Here is a 17,391-nt window from a genome sequence, read left to right as displayed (position 1 = left end):
CTGGGGGTTCTCTCTTCATTCATTCACCCAGTAAAAAATTCTCATGATTGAGGGCAGGGTATTTCGACATGAATCCAAGAAAATATGACTTCTGTGCCTTATAAATCAGTGCAGCCAATCTATTCACAAGATCATACCTCAGTCACCAGAAAAAACTGCTAAAAGTCTCAAAAGAAAGTAGGGGCTTCTTATAGATTGACCATTGAAAATGAAATTTCCTGCAAATAAATAAACAAATAAAACCTTGACATTCTTAAAAAGGCATCCCAGAAATTGATTATACAGCAATAATGTCATTTATGTGTCTTGGATTGTACTGCTAGTACATTAGCATTATTTCCTGTAACCAAATAGCTCACGGAATTCCTACACCACCATAAGGAACACATTATATTTTAAGTAATTACTGCTGGACACATGCAGACTGAGGAGAAAAAAAAAGAAAGCCACGAAGCTTGTCACTTAGGACAGCTGAGCAAAGAGAGTTGTGGCACTTTTAAAGTATTTAAATGATGATTCATTTCTTGCAACAAAACAGCTGGCCCCGGTTTTGCTATGTTCACTAGGAAACATATGTTACTTAGGAATTCTTAAGACCTCAATGATGAGAAATTTGATTCTGTCAAACAGGTGTATTTCAAACCCTAACGACCCTTTCTATGGCTCAAAATCTTTTCTAATTGCTTCAGAATCTTATGTGGAATTAGAAAAAGCCAGTGGCATGACTGTTCCCTCATGATACATGACTGTATCCCTTTCCTGCCCAAAGAAATAACCCAGAAGAGTCTACAGAGAACTTGATACAAATGCCCATATGAAATGATTTGTAAGAATTCTAATTAAAAGGAGAAAGACTCTGCCAGTAAATAATGCACAGGATAAACTCAAAAACATAAGCACCTCATTTGCTAGAAGAGTAGAATCACCTCTACCTATACACACTCACTTAGTACCTGGGCGGAATCTATACTTTTGTTCTTAAAATTACAATGCTGCTCATGGGTCACTGTAGGGAGAATTTAAAGCTCCTTCAAGCTGCTCTTTCAGATCTTTGCTTGAACCTGTGGTGGACCCTGGTGGTTCAGCACTCCAACTGCACGTTGGAATGCCCTGAGGGCTTTTAGAAAGTACCAGTCCTCAGGTTCCATCTCCAGAGACTGATGTGGGGCAGAGCCCATGTCTATGGTGGATCTGGGGCGGCAGAGGAGGTGTGAGGTGGGGTGGTCCCTACTGCTGTTATTTAAAAGAGCTCCACCCTGGCAGCCAGGGTGGAGAACCATTGAGTGCTAAAAAGATCCTGGGCTTTGGTATCAAAAGCTGATTGTGCCATTAACAACTCTGTCTCCTTGGGAAAGACACTTGTTTTCTCTGAGCGTCAGTTTCCTCATTTGTGAAATGGACACAATCACATCTACACAGAGAATTGACAGCAGGATTGAAATCAAATGAGATGAGATGAACTTGCCCAAAGCACAATACCTGACACATATTAAGCCCTCACTAATGCTTTGCACCTTCCTATCCATCCACTCCAAACTTTCTTTATTCTCATAAGGTGTCGTTTATCTCTTTTTGATATTAACAGTTACTTGTTACCATCCTGAACACCCGGTCTTGATCATCTTTGCTCCTCCCCATAACGATGAGACTCAATTTATCCTGTAGAATAAAAGATTGAGCCGGAAGTACAGTTTCAACCCATAAGTGACTTATTGCTGTATCATACATCACTTCTCAACACACCGGCTGGCAGAGTAGAATCACAAAACCAGCCAACCATTTGGAACCCAGCCTTCCAGTGAAGCACCTGAACAGATGCAAACAGCAGTAAGACGAACACACAAATCACTCCTAGGTTAGCAGCCAAATCCTGTGTCAAGAACACTGGGATACAGGAAGAAACACCAAGGAACACTACCGGCTTTTAATGGTAAATGCGATGGAGACCACGATATCCATGTAGACAGTCTACCAGGACCGAAATGACGACCTGAGACTGATGGGATCTGGTGAGGGGATGATGCTGTGTTTGCAGGTCAGTCGGGGAGAACTGCTCCTTCATAGAGACGGTGGAATAGGTGACAGAATATCTAAGGACTCCTGAGAAATCAGCGGTGTCTTTTAGGGCAGTTGTCAGAGCAAAAAGATGGAGGCTCAACACCACCAGACCTTTCCAATAGCATCCAAGGTGTCAAATTAGATGACAGCCTTTCCTGAAGCTAAGTAAATTCATCACTTGTCTTTCAGCTCATAGCCACAGTGATAAATCACTGGACACCCATTCTGACTATGAAAAACAACATATGTGTCTGTGCTTCAGGTGTGAAATGCTTTTGCTTGTAGAGTTTTATATAAGGGAACTGATCCCTAAGATTTCCTCCAATACCAGACACCCCTTCGTACCAATCAGAGATGGACCAAAGCCTCTGTTGGGTCCTTCCTCTGCATTTCAATGAAGACTTGTATACATTGCTTCAAATACTTAGCAGCTGTGACCATAGTTACTCTTACTCCAAGTATATTCCCCTCCCCTTACCTTTGGTATTGAGCAGATGTGACTTTTTTAGTAATTTCTAGACCCTTTCCTTGATTTCTACATTTACTTTATGCAACTTACTAGGCATAAGTTTTTCTATGACACCTATGCACTGGGGCTTTTAGCACCTATCAAATGGGTAATAGGAAGGTCACTCTGTAGAGCCTAACACTTGCACAAGGCCAATTGTTTATTTATTCTTTCAAACCAACAGCAATCAGCCCCTTAAATGTCTCCACCAATTTCTTCCTCTTTGTACTATGGATAGAATTCAAAATCTGTAGAAAAAAATGGCTTCTCCTACAATATGGTAAGTGCAAAACTGATGGTACATTATATGTTTGGATGGTACACTATAAAGGAAAATACTTGTGTTAATAAAATCAAGATTACATTTACAAAATATATTCCACAAATCTAGACACCTCCTTAATAAAAACATGGCTTTGTCTGTCCATTATATATGACAGGCTCCCTCATCCCCTAGTCTAAAATCACAAGATACTGATTAGGATAGAAATGTAGAAATAAAACAGTGGTTTAGGGCTGTAATAAACTAGTACTTGAAATATGGGTAGATTGTTGTATGAGGATTCAAAATAAACACGTAGGGGCTTCTCTGGTGGCGCAGTGGTTGGGAGTCCGCCTGCAGATGCAGGGGATGCGGGTTCATGCCCCGGTCTGGGAGGATCCCACGTGCCGCGGAGCGGCTGGGCCCGTGAGCCATGGCCGCTGAGCCTGCGCGTCACGGGAGAGAGGCCACGACAGTGAGAGGCCCGCATACCACAAAAAAAAAAAAACACGTAAACATATCCACACGGGACAGGTATAAAGATGTTCATTGCAGCCTTGTTTATAATAGAGAAAAGCTAGAGGCAACCAAATACCCATCAGTAGGGCTTTAGATGAACCCCAATACATTAACACAATAGAATGCTATCTGAGGGTTCAATGAATGAGCTAGATCTAAATATATCTATTAATAGAGGATGGATATTAAAAACCACATTGAGTGGGGGAAAACGTCACAGAATATTATATACAAGATCAAACAATGGCTTCTATAGAATTTGTTTTAAATATCCAAAAAAACATATTATTTATGGTTCCACATATGCAGTAAAAGTGCAAAAATATACACTGAAAACATAAGTACTAAATTCATGACAGTGGCTCTCTCTGGGACAGGAAGAGAGAGAGAATTTGAAACTTCTTAGATTATAAATTTTTTTTCTTTCTTCCATCTTGGGTGTGTGGTCCATGGAGGTTTGACATATTCAACTTTATGTGTTTTGTATTTTTTTCAAAAAAAAGACAAGATGGTCAAAAAAGGCATATGCTTGGAAGTGCAATGGTGAACAATTGTTTTGCAGAAATGCTCCTGAGATTGGAAAATAATCAACATTACATAACTTCTAGTGGCTGCATTTAATTTAACAACTGCCTGGTATTCGGGAATGTTGGTTAACACTTAAATGGAAGCACAATGCTGGAACATCCCTGAAGTCTAATTAACGATACGTTTCCTTGCCACAAGTATTATTTCTAAATTTTATTTTCTCAAACTTCCCTTTATATGTCACATACAAATCCCTTCTCAAGATTTTTGACCAGAACCTCTTAGGCATTTCTAAGTTGCTACTGTCCCTACATCAACAAGAATGCCTTCTTTGTCCACAGCTGAACATTTAAGTGGTGATATAAGTGCTGGAAACTGGAGAGATGCGTTTTTCTTCCTGTGACTCCTCACCCCTCCACTTCCCCCAACCTGAAAAAAAGAAGCATCTGAAATATAATGGGTCTGGATTATTGTGTCAGTTAAATTATCTCATATCTTTGAAACCACAAAAATTCTTTTTTTTTTTTTGCAAAAACAAAATACAGCAGAGCGAAATTATAATTTTTTCCTCTAAATGTTCTTTCTTTGAAAAATAATTGACTTTTGTTTCACATTAATTTTAAAGATCCTATTGAATATTATGGATTTCTAAAAGACCTAAAGGCATCGTGGAGCACTGACAAACACAAAATTATGCGAATAGCCTAACTGGATTCAGAACTTCACATTGCCTCTTGGGGGATAATAGATAATTTCCGTGGTTAGAAAGGGCACAGGCAATGCTCTGACCCTGACAGTCACAACAGGACTCACCTGGCCTCCTGCAAAAACTTTCTTCTGCTTTTTCTTGAAAGGGTGAAATTGGACCACCAGGATTTCCAGGCTCTATTGGCCCTAAAGGTGAAAAAGGAGAATCTGTAAGTATTTTAGCTTTGAGAGCAGAGGAAGAATATCCAAAAGATAGAATTAAAAATATATTTCTTAATCAGCCCCCATTCCATGCACATTGGTTGCCCCTGCCACAGGGAACAATAGATCAGATATTTGAGCATGTACTCTAGTCAAGGTACTAAGTTCTTTACATGTATTACCTCACTTAGTTCATTTTTTTAAAAAATCACCCCCATTCTTCAGATGAGGAAAGTGAGGCACAGAGAGGTTAAGTAACTTCTGTAAGTTCACACAGCTAGGAAGTATTGAAACCATGAATCACTCCTAGGTAGGCGGATTCCAGAACCCAGGGTTTAAAAATCACTAAGCTGCCATGCTATAACTAAACTTAATAGCTAAAATGAATAATAAAAGCATCTTTGGGCTTCCCTGGTGGCACAGTGGTTAAGAATCCACCTGCCAATGCAGGGGATATGGGTTCGAGCCCTGGTCCAGGAAGATCCCACATGCCACGAAGCAACTAAGCCCATGCACCATAACTACCGAGCCTGCGCTCTAGAGCCCGTGAGCCACAACTACTGAAGCCCGCGTGCCACAACTACTGAGCCCATGTGCCTTGAGCCCGTGCTCCGCAACAAGAGAGGCCACTGCAATGAGAGGCCCGTGCACCGCAACAAACAGTAGCCCCCGCTCGCCACAACTAGAGAAAGCCCGTGTGCAGCAACAGACCCAATGGCAGCCAAAAATAAATTAATTTTTTTTTAAATGAAGCATCTTTGGCAATGACAGTTATTTTTCATGCAGCTTTAGAATCAGTGCTGCCACTCATGTACCCCGAAGTTCTCCTACTTCAGGAATCATGCTTGCCCTCAGTATTCCAGCCAGGCCAGTAACAGCCCTTCCTGGGACTCTCTGGGAAATCTCACGTGTCCCACAAATCCAGCCCGGTGTCTGCTGCCCTCTCCATCTGCCCACTCACTCCTGATACTCCACACTTGTGGGCACGTCTTCCACCTCTTACCTACCTCTCTGGGTCCCCACTGTCTCCCCTCCATGCTGGAACACTGACACCTTCTCCTAATTCCACGTGACCCAGAACAGACCAGTCCCTAAGATTTCCTACAGTTCTGCTGGGATAGCTGGGACTTGTAGAGCAGAAGAGAGAAATCTGAATGGGTTAGAGCAGTGCTTCTCATACTAAGTGTGAACTTAAATTACCTGAAGATCATTTTGAAATGCTAATCCTCGTTCAGCACGTCTGGCTGGGGCTTTTTACCGAACCCACTTTCAGCTGCTGACGGCTCATAAGCCAATAATTCGAGAGGCAAATGTCAGCAGGAAGGAAAGATGCTTTAATCAGACAAGCCAGCCATCTGGGAAGACTTGTGTCAAGAGACCAACTCCAAGGATTCTGCTCAGCCATGACAGTTTTTAGAGGGAGAAATGGGGGAAGAATCTCAGTGAATCGTTGAGGCAGGAGGTTGGGTTCTGCGTCTTTCTCCACTGTGTGCAGAGTGGCTGACTCTTTCTTCAGATGTTATCTTGCCCACGTGATCTGCCTGCAGGAGAGTTAGTCATTTTTTAACTGCTTCATTCTTCATTCTTACTTCTTTTCATCTAGGAAAAGAATCAACAGGTTAGACAAGGCATGGGGTGCATTCAGGAGAGCACAAGTCAGGAGTTAGTTTCTATTGCTTAGTGATCTCATTTTTATATTTAGGTCCTTTTAAGTTTAGAAGGGAACAGAAATGGGCAAACAGGAAAGGGACAAAAGAGCTGCCTTCAGCATGAGTGGCTGTATTTCTTGAAGTCCCAGGCCATGCTCCTGCTGTGGGTCTCTAGACCATGCTTTGAGTAGCAAGTGCTGGAGGATGTCACAGTTCCTAAGGGTTTCCCTGTGGTTCTCCATCCTGCCACCGAGACCCAGCCCCCTGAGACTACCTTTAGCCCCGTCTACCTTACCCAGGAGAAACCAGCTTCTTTTCCTCTCAGTTCTTCTCCTTGTCAGTTCCCTCTTAATCCCTGAATGATCCCACACCCCTTACACATCTTTGCCTGCCTTTCTCCTCACCCTCCCCCACAGGGAAAAACACCGATTTTACCTTATTAGCAGAGCAGTTTAGCTCTTTGTGATCTCAACCTCTTTAATACAGAGCAGGACCTGGATTTAACTCTGCATCATAACCAGAAGTCCCAAACAGAAGAATAGCCTTCATCCAAATCTGAATTTGGAGCCTGAATGGTACTTTAAAATGGCAGTTTGTTCCCGTTACAGGAAATTTAGAACATGCCTAGGTTAGACATCAGAGCTAAAATATCGTCTAGTTGAACCCCAGGATTTTATAGTTAAGGAAAAAGAGGCTCTAAAATGTAAATGACTTGCCCCAGATGGTAGCCATTGGAACTAGGACGAAATATCAGGTCTCTAGATAACCAGGCTTCTGATTTTGGTTCTTTTTTCTTTTACAAGCAGTTAGTTTAGTCAGTGTGGCTTGACAGAGGTTCTAGATAAGCAGTGTGCTATAATCAGAAACAAGCAGTTACAAAAGCAATGTTGCCCCTTGCCCACATCTAATTAACTTCATCTCCTATCTTAAAAATCAAATTGATTTTTAGAATTAAGACTGAAAAGCAAAAATATAAAGCCCTAATCTAATATATAGAAAGTATCCAATAATAAGAGATGTCATGATGTTGGATAGATATGAGTCATATTAGTTAGAGTAGGTAGGTTATGCCAAGTAACAAATTAGCCCTGAAATATCTATGGTTTTAACCCAAGAAAGGTTTTCTCTCGCTCGTGCTGCCTGCCCAGCGTGGTTGAGAGGAGTCGGTGTCCTGCTCCACACGACCCTCAGTAACCAGCCACCAGGCTGATTAGCACATGGGAGCTACACCATCTGATAGGTGCAACGTTCTCAGCCACCACTGCCAGGGAAGCGGGACTGGAGGGTGATGAATGGGCTCCTTCAGGTGACACGCATTTCATGGTCAGAACTAACTGCCTGGCCTCACATAACTGCAGGGAGCTTGGAAACGTCAGGGAGAAGGTGGAGGCCCACAGTCCCCACCCAGGTCATGGGACACGAGGCTTGTTCAGTAGCCACTACCCTCCCCACAGCGACCTGAAGGTCAAGCCCCTAAGAGGACTTTTTTTTTTTTTTTTTTTTTTTTTTGCGGTATGCGGGCCTCTCACTGTTGCGGCCTCTCCCGTTGCGGAGCACAGGCTCCGGACGCACAGGCCCAGCGGCCATGGCTCACGGGCTTAGCTGCTCCGCGGCATGTGGGATCTTCCCGGACCAGGGCACGAACCCGTGTCTCCTGCATCGGCAAGCGGACTCTCAACCACTGCGCCACCAGGGAAGCCCTAAGAGGACTTTTGAGAGCAGCACTGCCTACCACAGCGGTTCTCACACATGCCCTTGACTTGCAGATGCAAAAGAAAATTACTGAAATTACGAAATTACCAGAAATGTATGATATCCATCTTATTGTCAATTCACTCCATTCAAATAATAATTACATTTCAAATAAGATGAAACAGACTGAGCAAGCAAAGCCTGGGATGGAAGTCAGGCTGCCTGGGCTTAAATCATCAATAACCTCTTACTGATTATGTGACCTTGAGGAGATGACTTAATTCCTCTGGGCCTCAGATTTCCCCGTCTATAAATGAGTGTACTCATAGTACCTGCCCTGTTGACACAAGAGGTTAACTGTGTTAGCGTCTATAAAGTGATCAAAACAGGTGTAAGTGTTTTATTCAATAAATGTCAGCTATTATTGTTCTATCTGTAAAACTTTAAATTCCCTAATTTAATAAACTTTTGTTCGACACCAATAGTGTACCCCAGAGGTGCTATGATAGTCAAGATGAATTATATCTCCACATTCACAGAGTTTATAGGCAAGATAAACAAGGGAACATACAGTGGGTGAATGCTGTTTTAGGGGAAGTAACTCAGTTACTCAGAAGCTTTCTGAGTCTCTTTCCTCATTCCTGAAATGGGACAATATCTCCCTCATAGCCCTGTAGTGAAAGTTAAATGACATCATGATACATACCTTCAAGAACAGAAGTTAATAAGGGGAAGCCTCCCCGTGTGTGTGTGTTTGTGTGTGTGTGTGTGTGTGTGTGTGTGTGTGTTAAGGATGGGTTGTGGTGTTAATAACACAGTGACAACAGGGAGAGTGTTACTTAATAAGGGACATTCCTTCAAAGCTTCTGTCTCTCCCCAGAACCTTCATACCTAGACCCAACAAGAACTAGTATCGGTTCCACAGACTTGTACTGTTACTTCACCCAGTAATTAACTGCTTCAAGCCATTTTCATTAAAAGAAAAATGAAAATTAGTAAAGTATTTTTAAAATAATTATTTTGCATTTTTAAACACTAATTTAAACTCTGTATTTTTTTTTCTTTTTTTTTTTTTTTTTTTTTTAATGGTACGCGGGCCTCTCACTGCTGTGGCCTCTCCCATTGCGGAGCACAGGCTGTGGACACGCAGGCCCAGCGGCCATGGCTCGCAGGCCCAGCCGCTCCGCGGCACGTGGGATCTTTGCGGACCGGGGCACGAACCTGCGTCCCCTGCGTCGGCAGGCGGACTCCCAACCACTGCACCACCAGGGAAGCCCTAAACTCTGTATTTTTAAGCACCAACTTAAGTAACTGGAAAAATTCAAATGACTGTCCTTCCACTGATCACTCTGGCGTCTTCACATTCATTCTGCCTCTGATTGGATGTATGTGTGTGTGTGTCTGTGTGTGTGTGTTGTGTGTGTGTGTTGTATGTGTGTTGTGTCTGTGTGTTGTGTGTGTGTTGTGTGGTGTGTGTGTGTGTGTGTGTGTGTGTGTGTGTGTGTGACCATCTTCTATGTGAACCATGGAAGAGGAAGCTTTGGCCTTGGACAGCATCATAATTTGTTAACCGCTCAGGATTCTCAAAATAACATTGAAATGATTAACTTACTGTTCATTTGGAAATATGAAAGGGTTTTAAAATTCATTTTCATATGGTCCTTCTAAGCTGCATAGGCACACAATGTGACATTCTGGATCACTGCATGTTTGCAATGGAGTCTGAGTTAGGCCTGCAGGATTTATCCACATCCAGGTTTGGAGAGATTATTTCTAAAAGTGTTTGTAAATGATTCTGTTTTCCACCCATTTTCCTAGGGGGAACCCTTTACAAAAGGTGAAAAGGGAGATAGAGTAAGTAGATGTTTTATCACTGTCTTGGGTTTTCTACTTCATTGATTGCTTTCTCTCTGATTTCTAGTATGTTTACTTTGGAGTCTGATACATTTGATAAGGTCAGCTCCTTGAGCATTTTACTTTTTCCTCTGTGAATTTTGACTCCTTTATTTTGATAAATGAGAAATTTTAAACCTTGTTAAGTGTTATCATGTGATGACACTTCAACATTGGCTTTGGGTAGTGTATATTTTCTTTAACCCATTACTATTTGTGACTGGACATGAACGTGATGAAAGGTATACACTGAGGATATTTAAAATACAAAATTAATATGTAAGATACAGATTTTTTTCAAAAATTTTGTTAATGATACAAATTGGACTTATCAAACAAGAAAGGATCAATGATAAGTCATGGAAAATAAGAGAAGCAAACTCATTATAGCCAATATTATCCTCTTTTGTGTAACCTTAATTTTTGTGTGTTTTTTTTTGTTCCATTAAATACATACACCTGAAAGTAGAATCTCCATGACATATCAACTTAAACTCTACTCTTCATTTTCACCCTCATCTGCAGTTTTAGTTCTCTTGAGATACAAGATGAACTGGCGGCAAATTAAAACAATGTCAGCTAAGTAGGGAACTCAGTGACCGCTAATGGACCATGATGGTTAAAGTGTCAAAAGTGACATTTGGGAAAAAAAACTGTTACAGAGAAGAAAGAAAAATAGGATATTATTGTTTATGTATTAGCAGTAACTATTTTAAATCATATTTTGGAATGACCCCTCCTTGACTTCATCATGTCTTCCATAATTTTCCCCTTTATTGTATGTCAGCTAGTGGGGAAGTAGGTGAATTGCAGCATTAGAGATGCTCCTCTCCATCCATGTTTAAACATTACATTTATGGTCCTTATTTCATTTACAGGGAGAACCTGGAATAACAGGATCACAGGGAATAAAGGTAGTCCCCTGACACCCTTCCCTTGCATCTCCAACGTAATGAGATTGTGAGAAAGTAACCATTTCACTTTCCTTCCCACCCATATGTTTAGGGCGAGCCTGGAGATCCTTGTCCGCCTGGTGTAGTAGGAAGCTCAGGACTAAAGGTATATAAGAAATAACTGAGACGAATGAGGATATTATTTTGAAGTTATAGCCATTTCTGTGTAAAACAAGGAACTCTGATGGACCACTCATTTTCATCACAAATGTCTCAGACTTTATCATGTTTCCATGGTGATCTCCCCGTCTCCCCGATCCCCACATTGGCCGCATTTATTACATACATGGTAACTGCCTTTTGGAGCACAATGGGATTTTTCAGCTCCCTTCAGACCATATTCACAGTAGCACCCTAAAAGCTTTAAGAGTAAACAGTGTGAGCCACATGTATAACCCTGAGCTGTATTCTCAAAGAGAACAGGATTCAGGATTCAATTTCCTAAGCCAAAATTACGCAGCCCATGCAGGACTCTACAGGAGCATCCCAAAGAAGACCAGCTGTTGGGAGGTGCTGGAGAGATTCGTGTGATATGCCCCCACCAGTGGGTAAGGCAAGTTATCCAGGCCTCACCTACTGGTGAGAACAGACTCATTTAAATGACATCTTGAAACTGTCTTTGTAGGCCCAAAGCACATTTCAGTGTTATAGATAGAGGAGGCTGGATGGTGGAAAGTCGATCTTTCTATAGATAAAGGTCACACCATGTTTCACATATATTCAGGTACAATATAATTTTTATCAAATTAAAGTGCATATCACCTTCAATTTAGGGTCAGCAAGGACCCGCAGGCCCTATGGGACCCAGAGGACCACCAGGAGATACTGTATGTATAATAGATGCATGTGTCTGTGATATTTGGAAATTAAATTGAGACGAAACCATGTTTTAAAGAACATCAACATCTGTTCATGTGACTGAGCTATACTACATTTTCCAAAGGCCAGGGTCATTTCTACCAGTAAAACTGAGCACACCTAATGTCAGGGGCTATTGAGAACATTAGTATCTTTATATAGTCATACGAGGTCCTTTTGCATATTAGCCTAACAAATCAGTCTTTGAAACCCAAGTTAGCATTTCCATTACACATCATTATACATGGCTTTTGGTTCAATTCTCCATCCAAGTAAGATACTTCCAAAGCTTCTGTTGTTGTATTCTTGCAACATTCTCCAAAAAGGGCAAGTCTTTTGGCTGAAAATACTTATATAATGCAGTTGGAGAAAGGTCCTCTGGTTGCATTAAACCTAGCTTTACTGGGCTCACAATTCTCTCTCTCTCTCTCACACACACACACAAACACATACACACCCTCACACCATTTAAATGTACTTTTTTCTTTTTTTAATTGAAATAGTTGATTTACAATATTATATTAGTTTCAGGTGTACGTTATGGTAATTCAATATTTTTATAGATTATATACCACTTAAAGTTATTACAAAATAATGGCTATTTTTCCTGTGTTGTACAATGTATCCTACTTGCTTACTTATTCTATACACAGTAGTTTGCACTTCTTAATTCCCTTACCCCTATCTCCTCCCCCCTTCCCTTTCCCTCACTGGTAACCACTAGTTTGTTCTCTATATCTGTGTGTCTGTTATATATTGTTATGTTCAATCATTTTGTTTTATTTTTTATATTCTACATATACGTGATAACATACAGTATTTGTCTTTCTCCATCTGACATATTTCATAAAGCACAGTACCCTCTAGGTCAAGCCACACTGTTGCAAATGGCAGAATTTCATTCTTTCTTATGGCTGAGTAGCATTCCATTGTGTATGTATATGACATCTTCTTTATCCATTCATCTGTTGATGGACAGTTAGGTTGCTTCCATATCTTGGCAACTATAAATAATGCTGCTAAGAACATTGGGGTGCATGTATCTTTTTGAATTACTGTTTTCATTTCTTTTGAATATATAACCAAGCATGGGATTGCTGGATCACTAGGTAACTCTATTTTCAGTTTTTTGAGGAACCTCCATAATGATTTCTCTAGTGGCTGCACCCATTTACATTCCCACCAACAGTGCGCTAGGGTTCCTTTTTTGCCACATCCTTTCCAACACTTGTTATTTGTAGAATTTTTGATGATAGCCATTCTGACAGGTAAGAGGTGATACCTCATTGTGGTTTCGATTTGCATTTCCCTGATGATTGATGATGTTGAGCATCTTTTCATGTGCTTGTTGGCCATCTGTATGTCTTCTTTGGAAAAATGTCTATTCAGGTCTTCTGCCCATTTCTTAAATGAGGTTGTTTGTTTTTCTTAATATTGAGTTTTATGAGCTGTTTATATGTTTTTGATATTAATTCTTTATCAGTCATATCATTTGCAAATATTTCCTCCTATTCAGTAGATTGTCTTTTCATTTTGTCAATGGTTTCCCTTGCTGTGCAAAAGCTTTTAAGTTTAGTTAGGCCCCATTTGTTTATTTTTGCTCTTGTTCCCTTTGCCTTAGGAAACAGATCCAAATATATTGCTACAATTTATGTCAGAGTGTTCTGCCTATTTTTTCTTTTAGGAGTTTTATGGTTTCAGGTCTTACCTTTAGGTTTTTAATTCAGTTTGAGTTTATTTTTGTATATGGTGTGAGAAAATGTTCTAACTTATTGTTTTACATGTAGCTGTCTAGTTTTTCCCAGCACCACTTATTGAAGAGATGGTCTTTTCTCCACTGTATATTCTTGTTTTCTTTGCCATAGGTTAATTGACCAATAATTGGTTTATTTCTGAGCTATCTGTTCGGTTCCATTGAGCTATGTGTCTGTTTTTGTGCCGGTACCATACTGTTTTGATTACTGTAGCTCTGTAATATAATCTGAAGTCCAATCTCCAGCTTTGTTCTTTTTTCTCAAGATTGCTTTGGCAATGTGATGTCTTTTGTGGTCCCATATAAATTTTAGGATTATTTATCCTAGTTCTGTGAAAAATGCATTGGGCAATGCATTAAATCTGTAGATTGCTTTGGGTTGTATGGACATTTTAACAGTATTAATCCTTTCAATCCATGAACACAGGGTATCTTTCCATTTCTTTATATCTTCTTCAATTTCCTTCATCAGTGTTTTATAGTTTTTAGACTGTGGATTTTTCACCTCATTGGTTAAGTTTATTCCTGGGTATTTTATTCTTTTTCATTTGATTTTATATGGGATTGTTTTCTTGCTTTCTCTTTTGGATAGTTTCATTATTAGTGTATAGAAAAGCAACAGATTTCTGTATATTAATCTCATATCCTGCAACTTTACTGAATTCATTTATTACATCTAATAGTTTTTTGGTGGAGTCTTTACAGCTTTCTATATATAGTATCATGGCATCTGCAAATAGTGACAATTTTACTGCTTTCCTTCCAATTTGGATGCCTTTTATTTCCTTCTCTTGTCTGGTTGTTGTGGCTAGGACTTCCAATACTGTGTTAAATAGAACTGGTGAGAGTGGGCATATGTGTTTTCTTCCTGATTTTAGAGGAAAGGCTTTCAGCTTTTTACCACTGAGTATGATGTTAGCTTTGAGTTTGTCATAAATGGTGTTTATGATGTTGAAATATGTTCCCTCTGTACCAACTTGGATGAGCATTTATCATGAGTGGATGTTTAAGTTTGTGAATTGCTTTTTCTGCATGTTTTGAGATTATCATAGTTTTTACCCTTCCTTTTGTAAATGTAGTGCATCACACAGATTGATTTGCAGATATTGAACCATCCTTACATCCCTGGAATAAATACCACTTGATTGTGGTGTATGATCCCTGTTATAAATTCTTGAATTCAGTTTGCTAACATTTTGTTGAGGATTTTTGCCTCTATATTCATCAGAGATATTGGCCTGTAATTTTCTTTTTATGTAATGTCTTTGTCTGGTTTTGGTATCAGAGTAATGGTGGCCCTATAGAATGAATTTGGGAGTGTTCCCTCCTCTTCAACTTTTTGGAATAGTATGAGGAGGAAAGGCATTAGCTCTTCATTATATGTTTGGTAGAATTCACCTGTGAAGCTCTCCAGTCCTGGACTTTTGCTTGCTGTAGGGTTTTTTTTAATTGCAAATTCAATTTCACTACTAGTGACTAGCCTGTTCAGATTGTCTATTACTTTCTGATTCAGTGTTGGAAAGTTTTATGTTTCTAAAAATTTGTCCACTTCTATGTTGTCCAATTTTTTGGCATATAACTAGTATTCTTTTATGATTTTTTGCATCTCTGTGGTAATGGTTGTCATTTTTCCTCTTTCATTTCTTATTTGGTTTATGTGTATTCTCTCTTTTTCTTGATAAGCTCTCACTAAAGGCTTATAAATTTTGTTTATCTTTTCAAAAAACATAGCTCTTTGTTCCATTGATCTTATCTACTGTTTGGGGGTTTGGGGATCTTTATTTTATTTAACATTTCCTCTCTGATCTTTGTCATTTCCTTCCTTCTTCAAACTTTCAGTTTTGTTTGTTCTTCGTTTTCTAATTCCTTTACATGGGAGGTTAGGTTGTTTATTTGAGGTTTTTTTCTGGTTTGTTGAGTTAGGCCTATACCACCATAAACTTAGAACTGCTTTTGCTGTATCCCATAGATTTTGGGATACAGCAAAGTTGTGTTTCCATTTTCATTTGTCTTGAGGTGTTTTCTGATTTCCTCTTGATTTCTTCATTTACACATTGGTTTTTTTAGTAACATGTTGTTTAGTCTCCACAATTTTGTGTTTATCCCATTTTACTTCCTGTAATTGATTTCTAGTTTCATACTATTTTGGTTGGAAAAAAATGCTTGATATAATTTCTGTTCTCTTATATTTGTTGAGACTTGTTTTGTGGCCTAGCATGTGTTCTATCCTGGAGAACGTTCCATGTGCACTTGAAAAGAATGTGTACTCTTCTGTTTTTTGATTGAATAAATGCACTTTCCTATCCATTCCGCCATGTCAGTTTTGTGTTCTTTGGACAATCTCCCTAGCCTTCTGACATCTTGGGAGCCAAAACCTCACTATCAATCCTCACTTGAGCAAAACGAGAAAAGTGCTTGACCATCACTTCTTGACACTGATCTCTATCTGGCCATGATTTGAGTACCCTCCATGCAACTGTTAGAATCTCCTTTTCCCATCACCTTGGGAGCAGTCCCATGACTTCTTGCTCTGTTCTCCATGCTTCCTGACTGAGCCTCCAGGGGTTCATCTTTCAGCACGTTTGGTCACTTGGTACTTTGAACATTAACTTCATGAAGCAAATCTTTTTGTTGCACCCCCAACCCATTTAGTGAACCATTGCAGGTGTACCTAATGGAGAGATCTTACAAAAAGAAACAATGCTGGTGGCACAGGTGGAACCACAAGATGCCCAAGAAATGATGTTAAGTGATAGTGGCTAGAGCTAAAATAGAGAATAAAGTAAAAGAGCCTTTCTTGCCAAATCATAGTAAAAGCATATTTTCTATTTACCCCATTGTCTTTCTGAGTCATAGTGTGATGCCACCAACAGCCATTCTTCCATGCCTTTTGGCAGTAATATCGATGGGGCATTTAGTTCAGATCTCCCTTATTTAGTTTCTTTCTCATTACATTCAGGTTACCTCACTTGAAACAACAAGCCACATATTTTCATTAAGGTTTTTCTCTCTCCAGCAGACCAAAATCTACACATTCCCATGTAGTTTACATGTTAAAATTCTGTTCTCCTGACAAAGACTCACAGATAGAAATGTTATTACAGTGAGAGATTTTCTAATTGCTCTCTCCCTTTTATTCCGAATTTTCTAGGGATTGCCAGGAGAACACGGTATCCCAGGAAAGCAAGGCATTAAGGGAGAAAAGGTATAGCTTCCATTTCACTCACTTTGTATATTAAGTAGCTGGGTAGGAGGAAGAGACAGAGGATCATAAGGACACTGAGGGAGTGAAAGGACAGGACAGGGCAGCTGGGATTGTGCAGGAGATAGATGTTCACATAAACTATGGCATGAGTGTCATCCTTGGACACTGTGGCAGCCCGGGTTCTGGCACTGAAAATGCAATGTGACAAAATGAACTGCCTTAGAGATGAAGATCTCAGGGCTCAAAACACCTGTTTCAGGCTCAGCTAACAACTCAGGTATAGACCTAAGAAGTCTCAATCTCTCAGGACCTGTTTCTTGATGTCTACATCGAAATAGTATTTTAGTACTGAACCATTACTTGGGAATAACTTGAAGAAAACATAAAGGTCATCTAAAGAACTGTATGAATAGATTTTTGTACTTTTTGCATATCTATCTATACACGTACACACATTTCATGATACTGTAAACCTACTGTAACATAGCTCACCGCAAGATCTAGGTGCACTTAAGATAACAGAACAGTGTCCGCGTGGATTGGACACTCAGTACATATAGTGGAATGGCTGAGTGAATGGGTGAGAGAATGCAGTGTGACTGGC

The 17,391-nt window shown here is 39.9% G+C and overlaps 1 protein-coding gene across 2 annotated transcripts in view; it reads left to right on the top strand.

Annotated features, from left to right (window-relative positions):
- The window catches only part of COL19A1 (collagen type XIX alpha 1 chain), a 363,734-nt gene that overhangs the window by 282,205 nt on the left and 64,138 nt on the right, over positions 1-17,391 (top strand). For both annotated transcript variants that reach the window (XM_067011389.1, XM_067011388.1), the window contains exons 20-25: positions 4,730-4,792; positions 9,944-9,979; positions 10,897-10,932; positions 11,024-11,077; positions 11,745-11,798; positions 16,734-16,787. In XM_067011389.1, the coding sequence (XP_066867490.1) occupies positions 4,730-4,792; positions 9,944-9,979; positions 10,897-10,932; positions 11,024-11,077; positions 11,745-11,798; positions 16,734-16,787 (297 nt within the window). The remainder of the gene's footprint in view (positions 1-4,729; positions 4,793-9,943; positions 9,980-10,896; positions 10,933-11,023; positions 11,078-11,744; positions 11,799-16,733; positions 16,788-17,391) is intronic.

Source organism: Kogia breviceps, chromosome 13 (assembly GCF_026419965.1).
Source record: "Kogia breviceps isolate mKogBre1 chromosome 13, mKogBre1 haplotype 1, whole genome shotgun sequence".
Classification (NCBI taxonomy): domain Eukaryota; kingdom Metazoa; phylum Chordata; class Mammalia; order Artiodactyla; family Physeteridae; genus Kogia; species Kogia breviceps.
Note: the sequence above shows the minus strand (reverse complement) of the source record. Positions and strands in the feature narration are given on the sequence as shown.